Raw genomic sequence first — 19,204 nt, forward strand, 5'->3', positions numbered from 1 at the left:
GGAGAGAGAGAGAAAATTGCGTTGCTCGAACGGAGGTGGACGTTAAGACCAACCTGAGACGACGGAGCGCTCAAAGCATCCAGGGGTGCAACGCGCCCACGTGACCCAGCACAGCTTCGCACGCGTCGCTTCCGTCCCGAGGCGTTTATACAGACGCGCCTTCGCTGGCTCCGTCCCCCATCTCCTGCACCAGCCATGGCCACCAGCGCCATATCCCGCATCCCGCAGGGGCTTTTCGAGCACATCCTCCGTCTGCTCATGCTCGAGCCTTGCGACAGCGACGGGAAAATGGTCGGGTGCCGCACCGTCGCACGCCTCGCTAGAACCTGCCGTCACCTACACGAACCCGCCGTCAACGTGCTGTGGCACACCATTCCCGACATAGCGATCCTCTTTTTTGCGCTGCCGCGGCACAGGTACCAGGTGCAACGCCTCCTGTTGGACGAGACGGACAAGACCATGATGGACGAGAAGATATACGCAAGTGTGCTCTCGTCTCCAGGCGTACCGAGCTCTGACGAGTGCCACGCGTCTCCTCCAGGCGTTTGCGGGGAGACCCGTCGAGGCCGGGCTCGTGCGGTTCTTCGCGTATGCCCACCGCGTCAAGGCCATCTCACACCGCTGCGTTCATCTGCCGCCCCAGTTAGGCATCCTGTGCGCGAACCCCGAGGCGTATCACGAACTCGCTAGGGTTCTGCAGGACCGCCCCCTACTGCCCAACATCGAGTCCATCGAGTTCCACCGCAAGCCCGTGGTGTCTACGGCCGTCTTCCGTTCCTTCCACATCATGTTCGGCCCCAACCTCAAGAAGCTCAGCATCTACAGTCGCGAAGGACAAATCAAGGAGTACGCCTGGCTGTGGCGCGACCCGGCGCTCGGACTGGAGCTGCAAGAGGAGGAGGACTTCAAGGGCATGCTCGCAGAGCTGGGGAAGCGCGTTCCACGCCTGGAGACGCTCGAGCTGAACATGTACCCCAGCGGCGCGACGATGGCGCTCGCGACGTCGGTCGCGCTCGCCGAGGATAGGTTTGAACATCTCACCACACTGCGCATTCAAGAGGACTGTCTCCCAATCAGGGCGGACGCGTTTATCGCCCTGGGCTATCTCTCTCGTCTACATACGCTCGAAGTCAGTTCGAACATCGCGTTCTGGACGGAAGCCGAGTTGCTGGACATCGCCTCCGAAGACCCGCTCTTCCGTGACTTGCGGAATCTGAGCATCACGGGGAATATGATCGGAGTGCCCGCCGCGCTGTTGCAGTATGTGAGCTCGGCCTGCCTGGAGTCGCTCACCGTCGGCACGGACGACGACACCGTGCGGCGCGCCGTCGACATCCTCATCCGAATCATAGCCGATATGCCCTGCCGGGACAGCCTCAAAGTGTTGAACGTGCACGTCCCGGACGTCCTGCACGAGACAGTCATGGTCGAGGCCGCGCGCGTTCGAGCTCGCTATACCTCGGACCCACAATATCGACCGTCACGCCGCCGCGCGCGCGCACCCGAACCTCTGACCCGCGCGACGTTCGAGCCGCTCATGAAGATGCACAGCCTGGAAGAGGTCGTGCTGGACATCCACTGCCCGCTCGACCTCGACGACGCCCTGCTCGAGTCCTTCGGCCTCGCCTGGCCGAACCTGCGCCTCTTCAACCTCGGCGCCCCCTCCCCATGGGGCACGCTCACCACAGACGTCCGCGTCGGCGAGGTGCACGAGTTCCAGCCGTTCGTTCCCCGCAAACCCGCGCCCCAATCCGAGGGCGAAGGCGAAACAGACGCCGCCCCGCCGGACGACGACTCGGACACCGACGAGGAGTTCGCGGACATCGAGATGATGGGCGCGTGGACGCCCCCGCGCGTGACGCTCCAGGGCGTGCTCGCCTTCGCCGCGCGCGTCCCGCACCTCGCCGAGCTCGGGCTCGACAGCTTCGACGCGACGCTCGCCGCGGTGCCCCCCGCGCGCCTCGAGCAGCGGCCTGCGCGCGGGGTGGTTAGGGGGGAGCTGAAAACGCTGCATGTGGGGCTGGCGCCGATTGCGGACCCGTGGGCGGTCGCGGCGGTGCTGTCGGACGCGTTCCCGGGGCTGGTGGGGCTGGACTGTCGGTGGAAGTCGTTGGAGGACGATGAGGATGAGGATGGGGAGGGGGAGGGGCCGGAGCGGGATTGGTGGACGTTGGCGAGGTTGTATAGGAGGCGGTGGGCGAGGGTGGAGGGCTTGGTGCCGCAGTTTGCGAAGGTGCGCGGGCATGAGCGGATGAGGAAGCGGAGGGCGGTGGATGTGTGTCCATCGGAGGACATGCAAGACGCCTGGATTGACCTGTCTTGAATCAAGTCTGTGAGCTGGTTTTGTTCATCATCTACTATACTATGGGTTTTGTACATATGCCCTACTGACTGCATTATAATTTGGGATCTTGCTGTTATCGGTGGACTGGCCGCGCACTCGAAGTGCGACTAAGTGGTGCCCGCGGATTGACGTCGATGCGAATTCCGGCGTTCGCCGCACGTCCGCCGTCCGGTGCTCAGCGCTTCTCTTTCTTAGGTGGCCGCCGCTATCTATAGGCCTCCATGGTACGCGCTCCTCCGGCTACTGTATGCATGACCGCAAGCAAGTCGAGACGGTCCCCGACGAACTTGTCTCGATGACGTAGCTTGGCTTGCCGGTATAGACGCAACCAATCGGCACTCGCCCAATCCGAAAGTTCGCGTCGCGTGTTGATTTCTTCCAACGTTCTTGTAGCAATGCACCTTCTTGGTCCCGGCTCGGGACGCTGAACACGCCGAGCAGTGGATGGAAGGTGGCCCGCATGGCCCGCTGCACTCGGACTCTGACCCTCCACATCGGCCGGTCCATCGCTCGAGTCACGCGAGGCATGGGATTTAAGAGATGGCAAGATCTTCTCCATCCTCTCCCCAGGATAATCTTGCAACCTTGGCAGGTACGTTCACGCGACCTTGGACCGGCCAGTATGCTTACCGTCGCGGGCTGGTGCATATAAAACCTGCTTTCCAGCCACCGGCATCCAGTTCGACCTACAAGTATTGAAGGACAGCTCTAGATATCGATGGACGCGCATACCGATACTCAGGCAAGCGGACCGCCCGACCTTCGACGGGTGGAGTCGTCGAGGTCAAAGAAGGACTTCGATGTCGAGGCCAAAATCCTTTCGGTTTCATCTCACGACAGTCATGACATCTACGACGGCGATGATTCGACGGTGGACCCCGTATACAGGGCAAAAATCATGCTCATCAACGATGCATTCCAGGAGATCGGGATGGGCAAATACCAAGTGAGCGTTCCTCGTGTCTTGCGTTAGAAGCCATTCATTACGCTAACGGACAAACTTCCTTCAGTGGTACCTCTTCGTAGTCGCCGGCTTTGGATGGTTTTCGTTAGTACTCCATCATCTCCTCGTTCTTATTTAGAGCCTCAAACGTTGCATCTTTGAAGTGACAACTTATGGCCCGTGGGTTAACTGGCATATATGCGCATAGTATGCGTCTGACGAGCTCATGCTCTCCATAGATCGTCACTGGGCTCATCCTTACGCCCACTGTGAATGAGTTTGGGTACCAAGGACCGTTCATCAAGCTTGGCCAGGCCATCGGCATGCTCATCGGCTGTGTGGTCTTCGGCGTAGGTAGCGACATATGGGGACGCAGGTATGACCATGCTTGAATTCCTAGCAGCTCTACACTGGACAAATGACGCATACACCCAGGTGGTCTTTTAACTTGACCCTTTTCATTACCGCCCTATTCGCCATCGCGGGAGGCGCTTCTTCCAACGCAGTGGCCTTGTGCGCTTTTGTGACAGTTTGGAGCATCGGCGTGGGCGGTAATCTGCCTGTGGACTCCGCCGTATTCCTCGGTAGGTCAACACTGGGTTGACGTAGTATAACCTCTACGGGATGGAGCTCATCACCCCAATCGCAGAGTTCGTCCCGGCATCTCATCAATACCTGCTCACCACCCTCTCCGTATTCTGGTCGATCGGCCAGCTCGTCGGCAGTCTCGTAAGGATCTCCCCACCCCATACATCCAGACCCATCGCTCACGCCCAGACTGCAGATCGCCTGGCCGCTCATCTCGAACTTCTCCTGCGCCTCCGCTGCAGCCTGCCCGCGCGCGTCCAACCAGGGCTGGCGCTACTTCACCTACACCGTCGGCGGGCTCGTCATGCTCCTCTTCGTCCTGCGCTTCTTCGTGTTCCACCTGTACGAGTCCCCGCGGTACCTCGTCGGCCGCGGGCGCGACGCGGAGGCGGTCGACGTGCTGCACAGGGTGGCGGCGTACAACGGGAAGGGGTGCCGGTTGACGGTCGGGATGCTCGCGGCGGCGGGGGAGGCGGCGCGGCGGAAGATGGGAGAGAGCGCGGATGTGGATGAGGTGCGGGATGAGAAGGGGAAGGAGAAGGAGGTGGGCGCGGTGAGGGCGGGGCTTGCGGCGAGTCGGCAGGTTTTCAGTGGCAAGCATGTCAAGGCGCTGTTCGCGACCAGGAAGCTCGCGCTGTCGACGACGCTGCTGATCTTGATGTGGGGTACGTCTCTCGTCTTATTTCTTTCCGCACACTTCACTGGAATGACCATGGTCGCAGCGCTCATTGGGCTCGCGTATGCACTGTGAGTGTGCACGGATGCAGTGTGCCTTTTGCAAGCGGCGTGAACTGACGACAAATCCCAGATACAACAGCTATATTCCCTACTTCCTGCAGACGCGCGGAGCGGACTTCGGGGACGGCTCGGTCTACATCACCTATCGCAACGTGCGTACCCTCGTATCACGCTATACTATTACCAGCCCGGAACTCACTCACGCTGGCATCTAGCAAGTCATCCTGAGCGTCGTCGGCATCCCGGGCGCCTTCCTCGCGGGCTGGATGGTCGAGCTGCCCTACCTCGGACGCAACGGCACGCTCGCGATCTCGACCAGTACGTCGCCCCTCCCCCTCCCTCCCTATGCCGTTCAAATTCGTCAACGCTCATCGCTCACTGCGCAGTCCTGACGGGCGCGTTCCTGCTCGCGAGCACGACCGCGCGCACGTCCGACGCGCTGCTCGGCTGGAACTGCGGCTACAGCCTGACGAACAACGTCATGTGGGGCGTGCTCTTCGCCGTCACGCCCGAGCTGTTCCCCGCGAAGGACCGCGGGACGGGTAATTCGGTCGTCGAGCTGGGCGACCGCATCTTCAACCTCTTCGTGAGTCCTGTCTTGTCCTGTCCAGGAACCTGCGTGCGTGGGGTCGCTGATGGGGTGTGTGTGTGTGTGTAGGCCCCGGTCATCGCGTTGTATGCGGACTTGACGACGGCGGTGCCGATTTGGTTGTCTGGGGCGCTGTTCATTGTCGCTGGCTTTCTTGCGTTCCTCTTGCCGTTTGAGCCCAGGGGCAAAGCGTCGATTTAGTAGAAACACTGACGTGGCGTGCGCGGGAACGAAGATGGTGGTATGTATTATACAGCTGCAGGAGAGGTACTGATACACATGTGCAACGCGAGAGCTGAAAGCGAAAGTAGTAGACCGCCATAAGATACAACACGTCCGCCCGATTACTGCGAGACGTCGCGGAGCCAGGTCATGAGAGTCGTGAGTCGTGGGTGGGTGCTGAGTCGAGGGAGTGCGGAGAGGAGAGCGAAGACGGATTTGCAGAACTCGAGGTAGGTCGTGCGTTGGAGGGTGCCATGCTCCAAGTGCTGTGTCGTGGGTCAGATAAAGGGTAAGTGCGGGGCAGCGAAGGGTACATACATCGAGAATATCCCTCATCGCCGACATGAAGCCGATGACCGAGGTGATGTGGATGTTGTTGTGCGCCGTGAGACTGCTCTCTCCCTCGGCCTCGGCGTTGAGGTTGTCTGAAAGGTTGCGGAGCATCCCTGGATGCGCTCACAATCAGCACACACTCCTTGTACGATGACAACGATTCACTTACTTTCTAGGAACGCAAGCCGCTTCTCTGCGAACTCGTGCTTCGTGAAGTGATAATCGCCGTCTTCGCCTGGGTCACCGACCGGCAGCTCATGCAAGAGCGGATGATGCAATCTATCAACTGAGAAAAGGAGTGAGGCGTAGTCATGTTCCAGCGTGACTACGCGAGCGGCCAAGCATTCGAACAGAACGTTGATGAAGCGGTCGGTATAAGTCTGAAAACACAGTCAGAGATTGCTCTTCGGTAATAAGTGATCCACGAACCAGATAAGCGGGCGAGTCGAGTTGGAGCAGCATGTACATGAAACGGAGGCCGACACGTCGCCGCCTTGTTGCGTCGGCGATCGTCTCCCAAGACTGCGGCCCAAAGCTCAAGTAGAAGTTCCAGTCCTGTAGATCTCGTCAGACCCGGCCAGGTAGTCCTGCATGCGCATGCACACACCTTCTTCCCGTTCTGCACCACAACACTGGCACAGCCCACCCAACAGTCGATCCAGTTGTCAGCATCGTTGAAGTGGAGCTCTCCAGGTTTCTGGTAAGCGGGATCGCTGAAGTGCTTGCACACGAGGCGGTAGATGGCGGGCGAAATCACTTTGTCGATGACCTCGCAGACGGCCTTCTCCTTCTCCTTGTTCTGCGCGTGCTCCGAAGTGCCAACGTCTTCGCCGAGGGCAGCCAGCAGCTCAGGGTCGTCTAGATCGAGATCAAACTGGTCGTAGTCGTACTGGCTCTCCTGGCTATCTTCCGTGACCACCCGGGGTTGGGGGCGACGAGGCCTAGGAATGACGAGTGCTCGGGCGTCGAGGAATGCCTGCACAAAGCGGCGGATCTGGTCTCCTGTGGACGTGATGGAGGAAAGGGTCGTCGACGTAGAGAAGACACGGGTGACCCATGCTATCGTCAACGTTGTCAGCATGTCACACGCAGTCAAGCAACAAGCTTAACTTACGTCCTTTGAGCAGGGCAGGTTCCGGATACTTGTGCCGATTCTCTTCAGGATTCATGGATGCAGTCTCCAAGATACGCCGGATACCCCCAAGCAATAGCTGAATAGAGACCACAACCCACGTCATAGAGACAGCCGACGCGGTCGCCTTGCCCTTCGCTGGGTCCGCCTCCTGATACTCGTCGATGAGCGTGTTCGTCATCTGCGCCATCCAGTCCAGTATGTCCGTTAGGGGCAGATCGAGGTGGCGCAGGAGGATGCCAAGTTGCATAGCGCCCCGGATACAAGCTCGACGCGTCTCATCGTCTGTGTCCTCGAAGTTGACATAGCGTCGCGCGTTCGACAACCGGTACTTGAGGTTGGCGAGTGTGGGCTCCAAGTAGATGGCCACAGCAACAGCGCTGAACCTGTTGTACAGCATCGACAGCTCGCGCATGGTGGGCGGACTTGCTTTCGTAAACGGCACGGAACCTACAGGGACCGCGAGGGAGAGGATCTTCTTAAGCCGGGCGGGGATAGTGGGCGCCCGTGCGAGCTCCGGATTCTGCTTGCGCAACTCGTCGGCGGCGCGGACAACCAGTTTCAGGAACAACGTGAACGCGGTATCGTTGCGGTTGCTCTCGTGGAGAAGTAGGAGGTTGTTGTGCAAGAGGAAGCCAGGGTAGTCGCTCGGCTCGTCCTCGAGGCTCGCGAATCGCCGGCTCTTGAACACGTCCAGAAGTCGGTTGAATACGAGCGATGTGTCGTCGACGTCGAGCCGCCAGTGCCACTTGAAGTTGAGCCAGAGACACCGTGAGACGAGCACGCGCACGTACTCGTCCCGCTTGCGCAGGATGCGATGGGGGATGGCCTTGTCTACCACGGGATCCGCAGCCAGTGGTGCACGCTCGAGTACGGAGGCAACCACTTGCCAAGATGCGGGGAGACGAGGTGCCATCGACGAGTTGCCGTGGAGCGAGAACTGGGAGAGCGCACATAAGGTGAAGAAACTCCGCCACATTGCCTCGCGCGCTTTGAGGTCCGTTTGAGGTGTCTGCAGACCCTTCGTTTGGAGAACTTGCAGGTACAGCGTCCAGAACGAAGCGCCATGGGGCAGATACGAGGATTCGAACATCTGGTCGTTGGCGAGGATCAGTAGGCAAGTCCATAGCTCCGCAACCTGCTGTCCCTCGGAAACCGTCGTAAGCCCCTCCTTGCTGAGCTCGATAGGAAGAGCAGCGTCGCCGAAGCTGAAATCCCAGAGCTTCGACATGAGGGCCTTGACGCACGAAGAAACCATGTCCAGGTCGGGCACCTCCATCTTTCGACGACGGGCGCACGCGAGTCGGCAGCTTGCCTCTACCAAGAACCATTGGATTTGCACGACGAGCGGGTTTGGCTTCTCGTCGTCTGGTAGAACCTCCACAGGCTCCTCCATCAGGCTAGAGAGCCGCTGGACCAGCGATTGAGTGTCCGTCAGCATTGCGGCATGGGCCCCATCGTCCGACTTCGCGAGCAGCCAGGAGAGGTGTTGCGCCAGTGCGTGCAGGAACCCTTGCCACTTGCTGCACGTCTCGTGGTCCGCGGGGTTCGACGCACCCAGGATCAAGTTGCGCACCTGGTCGTAGACGCTGTCCAGACACGCGTTGAAGACGTCCACGGCCATCTCTGGGTGGAGAGCGCAGTCAAACATCGAGCAGGACGGCGGGGACGGGACGTCATGCGTTCCGGGAAGGAGGTTGACGAGCTCATACAGCCATCCGCGACCCAGGTACGTCGTGTTGGGGAACGCGATACCTGCTGGAAGCGGATGGATGTCCATGTGAACCGTGACTCGGTGCAGACTCTCGATAGCCCGGGTTTGTTGCGACAGCTGGGGATGGGCCGCGGGCGCATCTGGTACCACGAAGGAATCGTCTGATTCCTCGCCGCCGTCGCCGCCCACACCAAGCGTCCAGTATTGCTCCAGTGTCGGCGCATGCCCGGCTTTGGATGATGGCCTTTTCCCCTTCGATTTGGACTTGTGTTTGTGTCGCGCCTGGGGTTCCGCACCGCGCATGTAAGGTCCCCCGCGAGCCGCGGACTCTTGGTCGACTGTAACGTGTGCCGAGTTCGTTCGCCCGCTGACCAAGTGGGCTCCTCCGGACGTGAAAACGTACAACCCTGCCACGGACTTCTGTTTGCCCTTCTGCTTCTTCGCCTTGGACTTCTGCGGCGCTTCCTCTCCAAACTCGACGTGGTTTGATGGAGGCGAAGGGGGATCTGCAGATGCAAATGTCACACAACTGTGCGTCGGAACAGGAAGCAGATACTTACCAGGAGAGTAGACGTGCTCATCTGCGGCCGAGTCAGGCGTTGGCAGCCGCTTGAAAGGCAGCAAAGTCTGCTGGCCTTGACCATATCGCTTCACGCCTCCTGTAGTGATATGCAGGCGTCCGTCGTGCCCACCACCCCCACCTCCGCCGCTTCCACCTCCTACACGTGCACGATGGCTTCCACTGCCACCTCCATGGGCGCGGTGACCTCCATTGCTCCCTCCTCCATGACCCCTACTTCCGCCGCCGCCGCCACCACCTCCAGCTCCCGTATGCCTCCTCCGCTTCCGCTTCGTACGCGTTCTTGACGATAAGTTCGTGCGCGACAACATCCGGTCAATCAAGTCGCCCTCTCGCGCCTCGCCATCATACCTCGACCGCCTTCGCGCAGGTCCCGCATCCTCGCCCTCGCTGCTGCTGCTACTAATGTCGCTCACATCAGACTGCCTCCCCAGCTCTGAGGTGTCCGAAACCGAGATGGGGGACCGGGGACCCCCATACGACCGCGCGCGGGGCCGCGGCTGGTGCCCAACAGGCCTGATCTCGTCCGCCTCAGCGTCAGACATCCGCGCGTTCTCTCTGAGATGAAGCGGCTCGGGAGTACCACGCTCGGGCGACGGTGCCCCCACGTCAGCATCCGCCATGTCGACGTCCGAGCTCTCCGAGTCCCCCCTGATCTCGATGCTCCGGCTCGACAGCGTGTGGCTGCGAATACGCCTGCGGGACTGTCCCGGGCGCAGCGGCCTTTCCTCCTCTTCCTCCTCCTGGGAGTGGTTCTCGGAGCGCGAGGCGGAGCGGTGCGCGCGCCGCGCCGCGGAGTCCTTCTGCTTCTGCATGAGGCGGTTGATGAGCGCCTTGGGCATCATGCGCTCGAGGGCCTTCATGCGCCGGCGGTCCTCCTCGGCCATCGACTCCTCACCCGAGCGGGAGCCAGAGCCCGATCCTGACCCGGAGGGGGACTCGGATTCGGACTGTCCGGACTCGAGGCCGATGGGTAAAGCGCGTGGCCGGCGACGTAGTGTCAGGTTGAGCTCCTCGTCTTCGTCGGAGGTGACCTCAATGACGTCGGGCGGGGTGGACGATACCGGGGGCGGCATGTGGCCCTCTGAGCTCGTACCGTCGTCTGTGCCCGCGGCGGGCGTTGGGGGCAGGGGCACGGGGCTGTCAGGGCGCGCGAGGCCGTCGTCGAAGGTGGGGAGGTCTTCGTCCCACCCGGAGAAGGCGTCGTGAGGCGGGCTGCGGACGGGGGATGTGAAGGTGACGCTGCGGTGTCTGTTCCAGGTGGTGGAAGGACCGGCTTCTGGTTCGTGGGCTTGTTCTGGCGCGGGTTCGTCTGCTTGGATGGGGGAGGACGCGACGCGTTGGCGTGGACGGGGGCGTGGCCTTGGTTGAGTACGGGGGTGGGGCGGTGATGGCTCTCGCGAGGCCTCTTTCTGGTGCTGTCGAAGAAAGTTAGCTCATCGTTCACTCTACTTGGTATGAGTACCCAAACCTGCATTCGCGCTGGAGACACGGACGACTGCATATCCTTCTTACTGAGCGGAAACCGGTGAGGTTTGTGTTTCTTCCGCCGCTCCTCCTTCTCCTTCTGCCGTTCCTCTTTCTCTTTCTTGCGCCGCTCCCTCTCATACTGTCTGGCGAGCGCATCAAGGGCGGCATTGTCCTCTTCACTGCTGCTTCCGCTCGACAGGTCCTTCAGAATGTCCGGCAGCCACGCCGGTTTCTCCGCGCGACCCCTTCGCTCTTCCGGCATCGAATCACCAGCGCGTCCCTTACCCTTCAGCAGCCTCCGCTCCCATCGCTCGTCCTGAACCAAGCTGGCATCGTCTTCTGCCCCGCCGTGGTACTCATCCTCGGCGCCAGACGAGCCATCCGCGTCGTTTGCGCCCGCACTGGTAGAGCGGTGGTGCCGTCGCGGCCGGGGTGGGCTCACGACTTTGACAATAGCCTCTGGGTTCGCGCGCATCTGTTGCTTGTACAGCCGCTTGTCGTACTCGTACGGATTGAGTTGTCGCGCCTGACGCGTGCGAAGCGAGTAGCGGCCGTCCCCATGGTCAACGGGTTCTGCTACTAGCTGAGGGACGGGTGGAGCGGGGCGGGGTTGTGGGGGTGACCCTGAACGGGATGGGCCTGCTTGCTCCGGCCCACTCGCCGCGGCAGGGCTAGACGCATGGGCGGAGGCTTGACTGCCAGGTTTACGCCGTTGATTTCTTGGAGAGGATATTGGTGTCAGTGGTGATGATGCGGGTGAGCTTGCTGTAGGTCGACCAGATGGTGAGGAGCGGTGTTGCCTCGGAGGCGTGAACAGGGAGAGGGGGTCGGGCGATGAAGTAGGAGAACCTGTACTTCTATCCGCATGGGCTGGACGAGGTAGGGGATCTTCGTCTCGTATGTGGAATGAGGACAAGCCATCCTCTGCGTCTGCCACAAGAGGAATGTCGGGAATGGGGTGCGATCCGAACTGGGTGAGTTCATCGGCTTCACTTGGATTTCGCGCAAGATGCGGAAATGGAGGGAGTGATTGGGGACGGAGTGGTGATGATGATTGCATCACTACGGATACCGAAGGGCTTGCCTGACTTTGTGGGAATGTATGGACTGGGCGAGTGGGCGAAGAGGATATGGAAGCCGACTTTAGACGCGGCAGGTTCGTGGACGGTAGAAGGGGGGATGATGCAGGGTGAGGTGGATCCTGTAAACCTCCTTCAAGCTGCAAATTTTCAATACACACCATCCCATATAACCAGTCATTCCTCGCACCTTCCTACGCTTCGCCGGCGGCCCATCGCGACTGGGTGAGTGAGAGCCAGACGGTTGCACCCGACGTGGCGAGGATGCGATGAGAGAAGCGTCGCGCTTTTCAGCTGTGATAGAGACATCCCCGCGTCTTCGTGCAATTTCACGCGTAGCATTACGCCAGTAGTCGAGATTTGTTGCAGCAAGCTCCTCGAGTTCTTCTTGGTCGGATGTTTGAACCACGCTGTCTTCCGCATCCATATGTCCTCTTCATGCACACACACAGTGTATATTCTTGACAGAGATTCGGAGGACTCGGGGCAGTCGAAAGGGCGAAGAAGGAAGAGGCGAGGCGCGTAGTAGAGTATGAGGAGGAAATGGGCGGAGCTGCCATGGCGCGTGCCTGCGGTAAGCCACGCGTGTGACCTGTGCACGTGAATTTGTCACACTCGCGTTTATTGGCCTGGCGCGCGGTGTTTGCAAGCGCCCGAAATTTCTTCTCTCAAGTCCTCCCCATTCCAGCATGATACACTCACCCCGGCGAATCTGTCGACGCCTCTAACTATGAAACTCTCTGAACTATCATACTGCGCTTTTGACACGCTGTTAACCGCAAGTTTGGAACCTACGGATTTATAATTCACGCGCCGAGCCGTGCCACCTTCAGCCTGACCCTGATTCACCCCGGGGACGGCTAGGCTGTGCGCAGTGGTTGAAAGACAGTGATCGCTACCCAAGTGCCACCGGTGAGCGGGAATCGCGGTTGAAACCCGCTTGGGTACTGAATTATCTGATATGCTCTCCCTTTCCCCATCAAACTCACGATGGGCACCAGAAAGAATATAATCTACGGTCAGGCGAGTGCCGCAGATGAGCTATCGGCCCCTACACTACGCGTGTATGTCGCTAGTACATTTATGTCCCCGAAAAAAACCTCCAAACGCTCATCCAATCTGCACCGAGTGGTGGGGGACTGTCTAGACATTGAGCAAACCCAGGCACGACATCTACAGGCTATGTTTTTCTGGGATGATGGTGTGTATCCGGCAGGCATTATTGAGGTACAACGCATAACTAGGCGTGGGCGTCGCAATACGAGAGGCCCTCGATCGCGAGAGACATGCCACTCGACCGCAGGGAGTATGCTTAGTGCCCCGGGCTACGTACGGGGGTGCGCTCCACTTCCCCTGGCGCATGCTGACTATCTATCCTCCTTCGGCGAGGAATCACGATCGACACGGGGCAATGCAACAACTGCACATAGGGGACATGCATCTAGACCCGTGGTCTTGTCGAATCCGGACACAGCACCCTGCAGCGAGCTGTTATTCGTCCGCTAACACGAGGCAGTTGCCTGCCTAATTGAGCCTCAAGCCTCTTTTCGCCTTAGTCGGTGAGCAGTTTCGGATGAATAATCGTGATTCGTATCTCATCGCTGATCCAGAGTATACCGCAGCGACATGATGACAACACGTGCAGACAAAAAACAAGGCTACGGTGATGTGCCGCCGCCGAGCGATCCCGGACGAGTACGCAGCAACTCTGGTGGACGAGGGCGCAAGCCGTGGACGCCACGAGGCTCAGCCTCCACTGAGTTTCCAGCCGCGAGGCATTTATCCGCTCCCCCGGGCTCTGGCCTTGGCGGTCCAGAAATCCCCTTCCGGTCTCCCTCTCACTCTCCCGCCCAAATCGTACTTACTGCCACTCGACGGACAAAGTCTTTCGGCCCGATAAAAGGACGAACCTCCATGCTCACGTTTCCCCCCCGGATCCCATCCACCCTGCATCATCGTCTTCCCTCAGATTCCCACATCTCTCTCTCGATCATGTCCCCTTCGCGGTCCTACGGCCGCCCATACGTCCCACCCACGGCGGCGCCTGGCAACCCGTTCGTCACCGCCGACTGCTCGTTTGTGCGGCCCGCTTCTCAGGCTACGCACGACTATGCGCACAGCGATGGGCCCGTTGCCAGATGCAGAGGAGCGCTTCCGAGCCACGCGAGCCTCGACATATTGTGCGTATATCTAGGCCCTGAGATCTGGGGTTCCATGATGTCTAACCCGTAGCCAGCGGTGCGCCGGGGACGTCTACTCTGCCCGGTGACGCCGTGCCCTCGTTCCCCCATCCCTTTTCATCAGCGATGGAATCTCCGTCCGAGGCTTCTGCTCCTCCCTACGCGGGTTCATTCGGACCGGACCACCCCCATCCTCTCCCTCCCGCCTCATCCGTGCCGGCGCCGCCGCTCGCGCCCGCTTCAGGGCCCATCCGTACCACGCGCAGGGCCGGGTCAAGAGGGGGCAGGCCCACCAAGAAGCCCGTCCAAAAGCGCGTAACCAAGCCCACGAAGCTCACGGGCATCATCCCGCGCCCGCCGACCCCTCAGGCCACCCCCAACGCCGCCGGCGAGCTCGTCCTCGTGTGCCCTGTGGGGCAGCAATACTGCGACTTCGTGCAGGCGAAGGCGGATCGGCTGGTCGACATGCGGCGCCATATGAACGCCCACTTCCCCGCTGCTCCGGGCAAAAAGGACTTCTTCTGCAACGGCCGTCCGGTCGAAGATTTTTCCCAGAAGATATTTGAGGCGCTGCCGAAGAACCTGAGGGAGATTCGCACCGAGGGGGACGTCGACCTCGTGGGTGGATGCGGGAAGGGGTTCGCCAGGCTGGACACTCTCCAAAGGCACCTGAATGAGTCGTGCACGTGTGAGTCGAAGGTGTACTGTGCGCTTGTGGATCTCGAGGACGGCACCATCTGAACGTGTAGGCTTGTTCGTTCCCATGCATCTTTTTATCAGTAGTATTATCGTTGCGCTCGTGTATTATTTGTGGGACACTTCGTTCAGGAAAATATCAATGCTGGACATGAATTGACATCTTCGAGGGAGTGTAGCGGCTTCAGTCGGAAGATTCCGCCAGGATAGTTACTATTTTCACGCAATATATTTCCCCCTTTTGCGCCGGGTCTGCCGGGTGACCTAAGCATATCAAGCTTGCCTGAGTCCCTACGTTGCACTGACGTTACCTCTATGATCTTCGGATCGTCGCATTTATTCATCGGCTATTAGGTCACGCCACGGCTCTGGGGTGCATTTGAGACCGGTCGCGCTATTCAGCTGGGTTAGAGACCGGGTGCGGTCGCGAATTGGCCAACGGGCAACCGTCGAGCGCCTGCTTTCCGGCGCTTTCCGAGGCGTTCAGTATCGCACTAGTATCGCGCGCTCGACGGCGCGTCGAATTCGTACTCGATCCTCCTCTTCTTCGTACCACCACGCTTTCTTGCTTTTAACAACGCTATGTTTCTGTTTCTTAAACAGTTCCGCCTCCTCTTGCGATTTTGTGCGTAGCGTCTCGCTAGCAGCCCAAATACACCACCTAGTAAGTTCAATCTTCCGACAGTTCTTCTTCAAGGTCGGACGTCAGAATCTCGCTGTCTTTCCCCTCCACATGCACAGTCACAATGTGCGGTCGTAGTGTTAATCAGCACTACAGACCTCCGTGACGCGTGCGCGCCATATTTTCTCTCCCGTTTGCTTGCCCGGGCACTCTCTGTACATGCGCCCGACCGCGAGTCCTGGCCAACTCTCAGATCTCAGGAAGTGTCCAGATCTCTGATAAGACTTGGATCTCGCCTCTGGTCGCGTATGGCTGAAAACCCCCCCAGAATGACATTCTGGGCTCGCGGCACGCTGCAAGTCGACGTTTCATCTGCTGGTCTAGGGAGCACGAATCTACAATACTCGCATTTACGAGCCGTGCCTCCTGGGATGCGGACGGCTCGGGTGCAGTCGTATTTGATGGCCGCCGAAGGCTGCTGTTGTCATCCAAGTGCCACCGGCCAACAATATCGTGAACACTGATAGAGATCGCGGTCGAAAGTCCTTGAGGCTTGCGGGCTGCCTTCGTTTGGCAGTCTCGCCCTCTTTCTAACAGACTTACAACGGACATCAGAAAGTTGGAAAGGGTCTAGGTGCTACAGCTTCTAGGGCTTTCGACGCTACATCACGCGTGTAAGTCACTAGCTGCACCCTCAGGGCCTCACGTCTCATCGAGATCTACCTGAAAGCAGCCCGGGCCCATCAAATCTATACGTCTTACATGCAGAAGAACGGCCTGACAGACAGACGCGCGGCATCCGATGTCAGCCGACAATGATAGTACTTGCGTATTCGGCCCGCACTGAGCTGGACGACGTCGCTGCGCGCATCTGAACGGCGGGTTTCACCCTCCATTATCGCAAATCCGGGGAAACATCGATCGGCCGAGAGGTGCCACTCGGGTGCAGAAAGTAGGAGATGTGCCACTCCGTGTCGAGCGCAGCCGGAGTGGGAGGTGCGCTCCTCTTCCCCCCGCGCACGTCGACTATTTATCCCCCTTCGGCTAATGAGTCCGATCGATACGAGATAGTGCGACAATGCACGTCAAGCGTTGAGGACATGCATCTGATCAGTTGTTCTGGTCGGGTGGGGACATAGCACTGACGAACTCGGCTTCGTTTGTGGATGCACGCGGCCGCACAAACATGACGAGTTTAGGCATTTCCCCGACACGAGCGGTGAGTAGTTCTATATGGAACATCCGCCAAACACCTTGCGTCGCTGATCCAGACCCATACTTTAGGCACAGCTCCACCTACAGCCGGACGACTAGGACATTGCTTTGTGCCACCCGGGCCGTCGAGCAGCTGCAGTACGTCTAAGGCTGGTAGCCGGAACGTTCGAGCTCTCCACTCATCTAGGCTCTGTTCCTGGCAACCCACAAAGGATTCTCTCGGTCTACCTATCCATTAGCGGCCGTGATCACGACTTGTGCCACTCGATGGACGGCCGCTTCAGCCTCAATATATGATAACGTTGCGTGCTCACATCTCCCCCACGACCCGTCCACTCTGCCGCCCTCGTACCCCATCAGGGTCCCGCACTCCACCCTGCCCATCATGTCTACACCAGAGCACGACCAAGCTGTGGATGAGCGGTGCGTACATTCTGATGATGCTCTGCAGGAAACCATATCTGACTGGCTCCTTGCAGTCTCGCCAATGAGATCGGGGCTTTGCGACTATCCCCCCACCCTCCTGCTCCTCGAGCCCCGTCCCCGCATGCGGGTACTCCCCCAGACCCTCCCTCTCTGCCCCACCTCCAACGGGCTACTAGAAGGCGTATCCGCATCCTCACGGGCACCGGGCCGATTCCCCACTCGCCACTCCTCAAGCCTGGCCTGGACGCGGCGGGCGAGGTCGTACCCGTGTGCCCTGTCCAGAACTGCGGCTTTGTGTCGACGGACGCGAGGCCGCGAGTCGAGATGGAACGGCATTTGCGCGCACACTTCCCCGACTCATGCCCGTTCCGTTGCGTTGGTCGTCCCGTCCACATGTTCTCTATCGCAGGCTTGCTGGCACTGCCGTCCCGGTGGTCCGGTAGATACGTGGGTGACGGTGTCGATCACGTGGGTGGGTGCGGGAAGGTGTTTTCAAGGAGGGACGCTTTGTGGAGGCATCTCAATAGGGGCGACTGCTTGTCCATGGATTACTGTGCCCGTGTAGACAGTGATTTCGGCGGTGCTTCTGCCTGAAGGCCTGAAGGCTTGGAATTATATGATTTTCACTTCGTTCTTCTAATAGACTTCATTTTGTTATTGACTTCTAGTTCAGGATGGGGCGGTAATTACGGGGTAGTAGTCGAAGCCGGGCCACGCTAGTGTAAATCTTACAATTCATTCTACACTACACACATCACCCCTCGTGTCGAGTCCGATTAAATGAGCTGTCTGATTCGCCGCTGGCAATAAGTACTTCTGTATACAACGAACATAAGTCGAGGCCGTAACGTTCAAGTTCCGAATTGACCTGGCGTTTATTTCCACCGAAGTACGTCTGTATAGCGCGTGGCAAGCTCCTAGAGCCGCGCTGAAACGGCGCGTGGCTTGTGCAATTCGTGACACGTGAAACCCCCGGGTCGCAAGAGGTGTGCCACTCGCAAACATATTGAGTTTCCTTTGTCACTCTGAGTACACGAGGCTACCGGTTGATCCGGCGTCTAACCAAACCTTAATTGGAATAGGTGAGTACCGATGCACGCAACAACCGGTACCATCACTCTGAAACCGCCCACATCGTCGACTTCATGCAATACCGTGGGCTATGATAGAGTCATTTACCATAGGAGAAACTGCGCTCTGCACTGCGTCGTTTCTGCTGTTGTGTGGTACAGTTCGTGCACGGTGACACAGAACAGTTGCCAGTGTGGCCGAAGCTGGGATCAAAACCTGCCATCACGACACGAAGTGACGAACACGAGGCTCTCGAAGCCCAAGATACGACCGCCACTCCTCTTTGTCAACGTTCCTTCTATCCGACGGCCCGGAATTTGATATTGGCAGCGAACAAAGGACTCTTTGGCGCCCTCCCCTTCTTACTGCGGCTACTGGGCCACACTGCGACCAATGCTACCGACGCACACTCGCGGTCTGGGAGAGTATAAAAAGGAGATATGCCCTCATCGTCCTATTCATCTTCCCCTTACATCTCATTTCTCTCCCAGTCATCGCATATCCCGAAGACCGCGTCCTCCCAGCTCCTGCTCCGCCCATCCATCTACCACACGCGTGCCCCCTGAACAACTCTCTGCCATCGCATCCATGGCATCCAAAGAGCTCGCGTATCCCCCCGCTGATCAAGACATATGCATGGCCGAAGATTTGCTTCGCCTCAGGTCTCGACTGACCGCCGAGGATGGGTATGGCAGCAGTGCTACTCCCAGACTCGCAGGCAGAGGACCGTCGCCTGGACACGGCCTTGCCGACGATTTGTGCGTACATCCTGGCCATACAGCTCAGCATCGTACAAGTTCTGACCCGTCTTTTTTAGTCTTGGCGTGCCCGTCATCATGGCACGCAGCCCATCCCGATCTCGTCACGCACAACTGGAGTTGTTTGCCAGGTGGCCCTCAAGCGGGACGTCTACGACGACGTCCTCGGCCGCCAGCTCCCTTCCTGCGAGTCACATCGCACCCGCGCATCCTCCTCCCTTCTCCCCTCCCTCTTCCGCGTCTGTGTTCTCTACCCACCCCGCAAGCCGGTTTAGGCGTCGAGGGCATATCGTGAAGCTCACGGGGGTCGTTCCACGACCCGCAATGCCCAGGCCCCGTCCCAACGCGGACGGTAAAGTCGTCCTCGCGTGTCCTCTGCCAGATCACATCTGTGACTTCGTACAGGCGAACTGGCATCGGCGAGTCGACATGACCCGGCACCTGGACGCTCACTTCCCGGCGGCCCCGGGGAGGTCGGTGTATCGCTGTGTCGGATGTGCCGCC

The 19,204-nt window shown here is 59.3% G+C and overlaps 4 protein-coding genes across 4 annotated transcripts; 3 read left to right on the plus strand and 1 right to left on the minus strand.

Moving 5' to 3' along the window:
* Window positions 1-195: 195 nt before the first annotated feature.
* TRAVEDRAFT_19741 (uncharacterized protein) lies at window positions 196-2,323 on the plus strand (the record flags this gene model as incomplete). The annotated part of the gene is made up of 2 exons (XM_008038964.1): window positions 196-486; window positions 542-2,323. 2 exons carry the CDS (start codon window positions 196-198, stop codon window positions 2,321-2,323), a joined length of 2,073 nt encoding a protein of 690 aa, XP_008037155.1.
* A 739-nt stretch (window positions 2,324-3,062) lies between these two features.
* Window positions 3,063-5,403, plus strand: TRAVEDRAFT_36725 (MFS general substrate transporter; the record flags this gene model as incomplete). The annotated part of the gene is made up of 11 exons (XM_008039086.1): window positions 3,063-3,127; window positions 3,185-3,290; window positions 3,527-3,663; window positions 3,723-3,871; window positions 3,937-4,016; window positions 4,072-4,540; window positions 4,598-4,622; window positions 4,684-4,765; window positions 4,829-4,931; window positions 5,000-5,199; window positions 5,272-5,403. 11 exons carry the CDS (start codon window positions 3,063-3,065, stop codon window positions 5,401-5,403), a joined length of 1,548 nt encoding a protein of 515 aa, XP_008037277.1.
* Window positions 5,404-5,546: 143 nt separating this feature from the next.
* On the minus strand, window positions 5,547-11,334 carry TRAVEDRAFT_46577 (uncharacterized protein; the record flags this gene model as incomplete). Its single annotated transcript, XM_008039169.1, has 9 exons — window positions 5,547-5,690; window positions 5,743-5,870; window positions 5,927-6,137; window positions 6,187-6,312; window positions 6,365-6,816; window positions 6,872-9,109; window positions 9,164-10,601; window positions 10,655-11,226; window positions 11,277-11,334. 9 exons carry the CDS (start codon window positions 11,332-11,334, stop codon window positions 5,547-5,549), a joined length of 5,367 nt encoding a protein of 1,788 aa, XP_008037360.1.
* A 2,390-nt stretch (window positions 11,335-13,724) lies between these two features.
* On the plus strand, window positions 13,725-14,653 carry TRAVEDRAFT_46578 (uncharacterized protein; the record flags this gene model as incomplete). Its single annotated transcript, XM_008039170.1, has 2 exons — window positions 13,725-13,912; window positions 13,969-14,653. 2 exons carry the CDS (start codon window positions 13,725-13,727, stop codon window positions 14,651-14,653), a joined length of 873 nt encoding a protein of 290 aa, XP_008037361.1.
* Between the last annotated feature and the right edge of the window lie 4,551 nt (window positions 14,654-19,204).

This window comes from Trametes versicolor (genome assembly GCF_000271585.1).
Source record: "Trametes versicolor FP-101664 SS1 unplaced genomic scaffold TRAVEscaffold_5, whole genome shotgun sequence".
In the NCBI taxonomy this organism is placed as follows: domain Eukaryota; kingdom Fungi; phylum Basidiomycota; class Agaricomycetes; order Polyporales; family Polyporaceae; genus Trametes; species Trametes versicolor.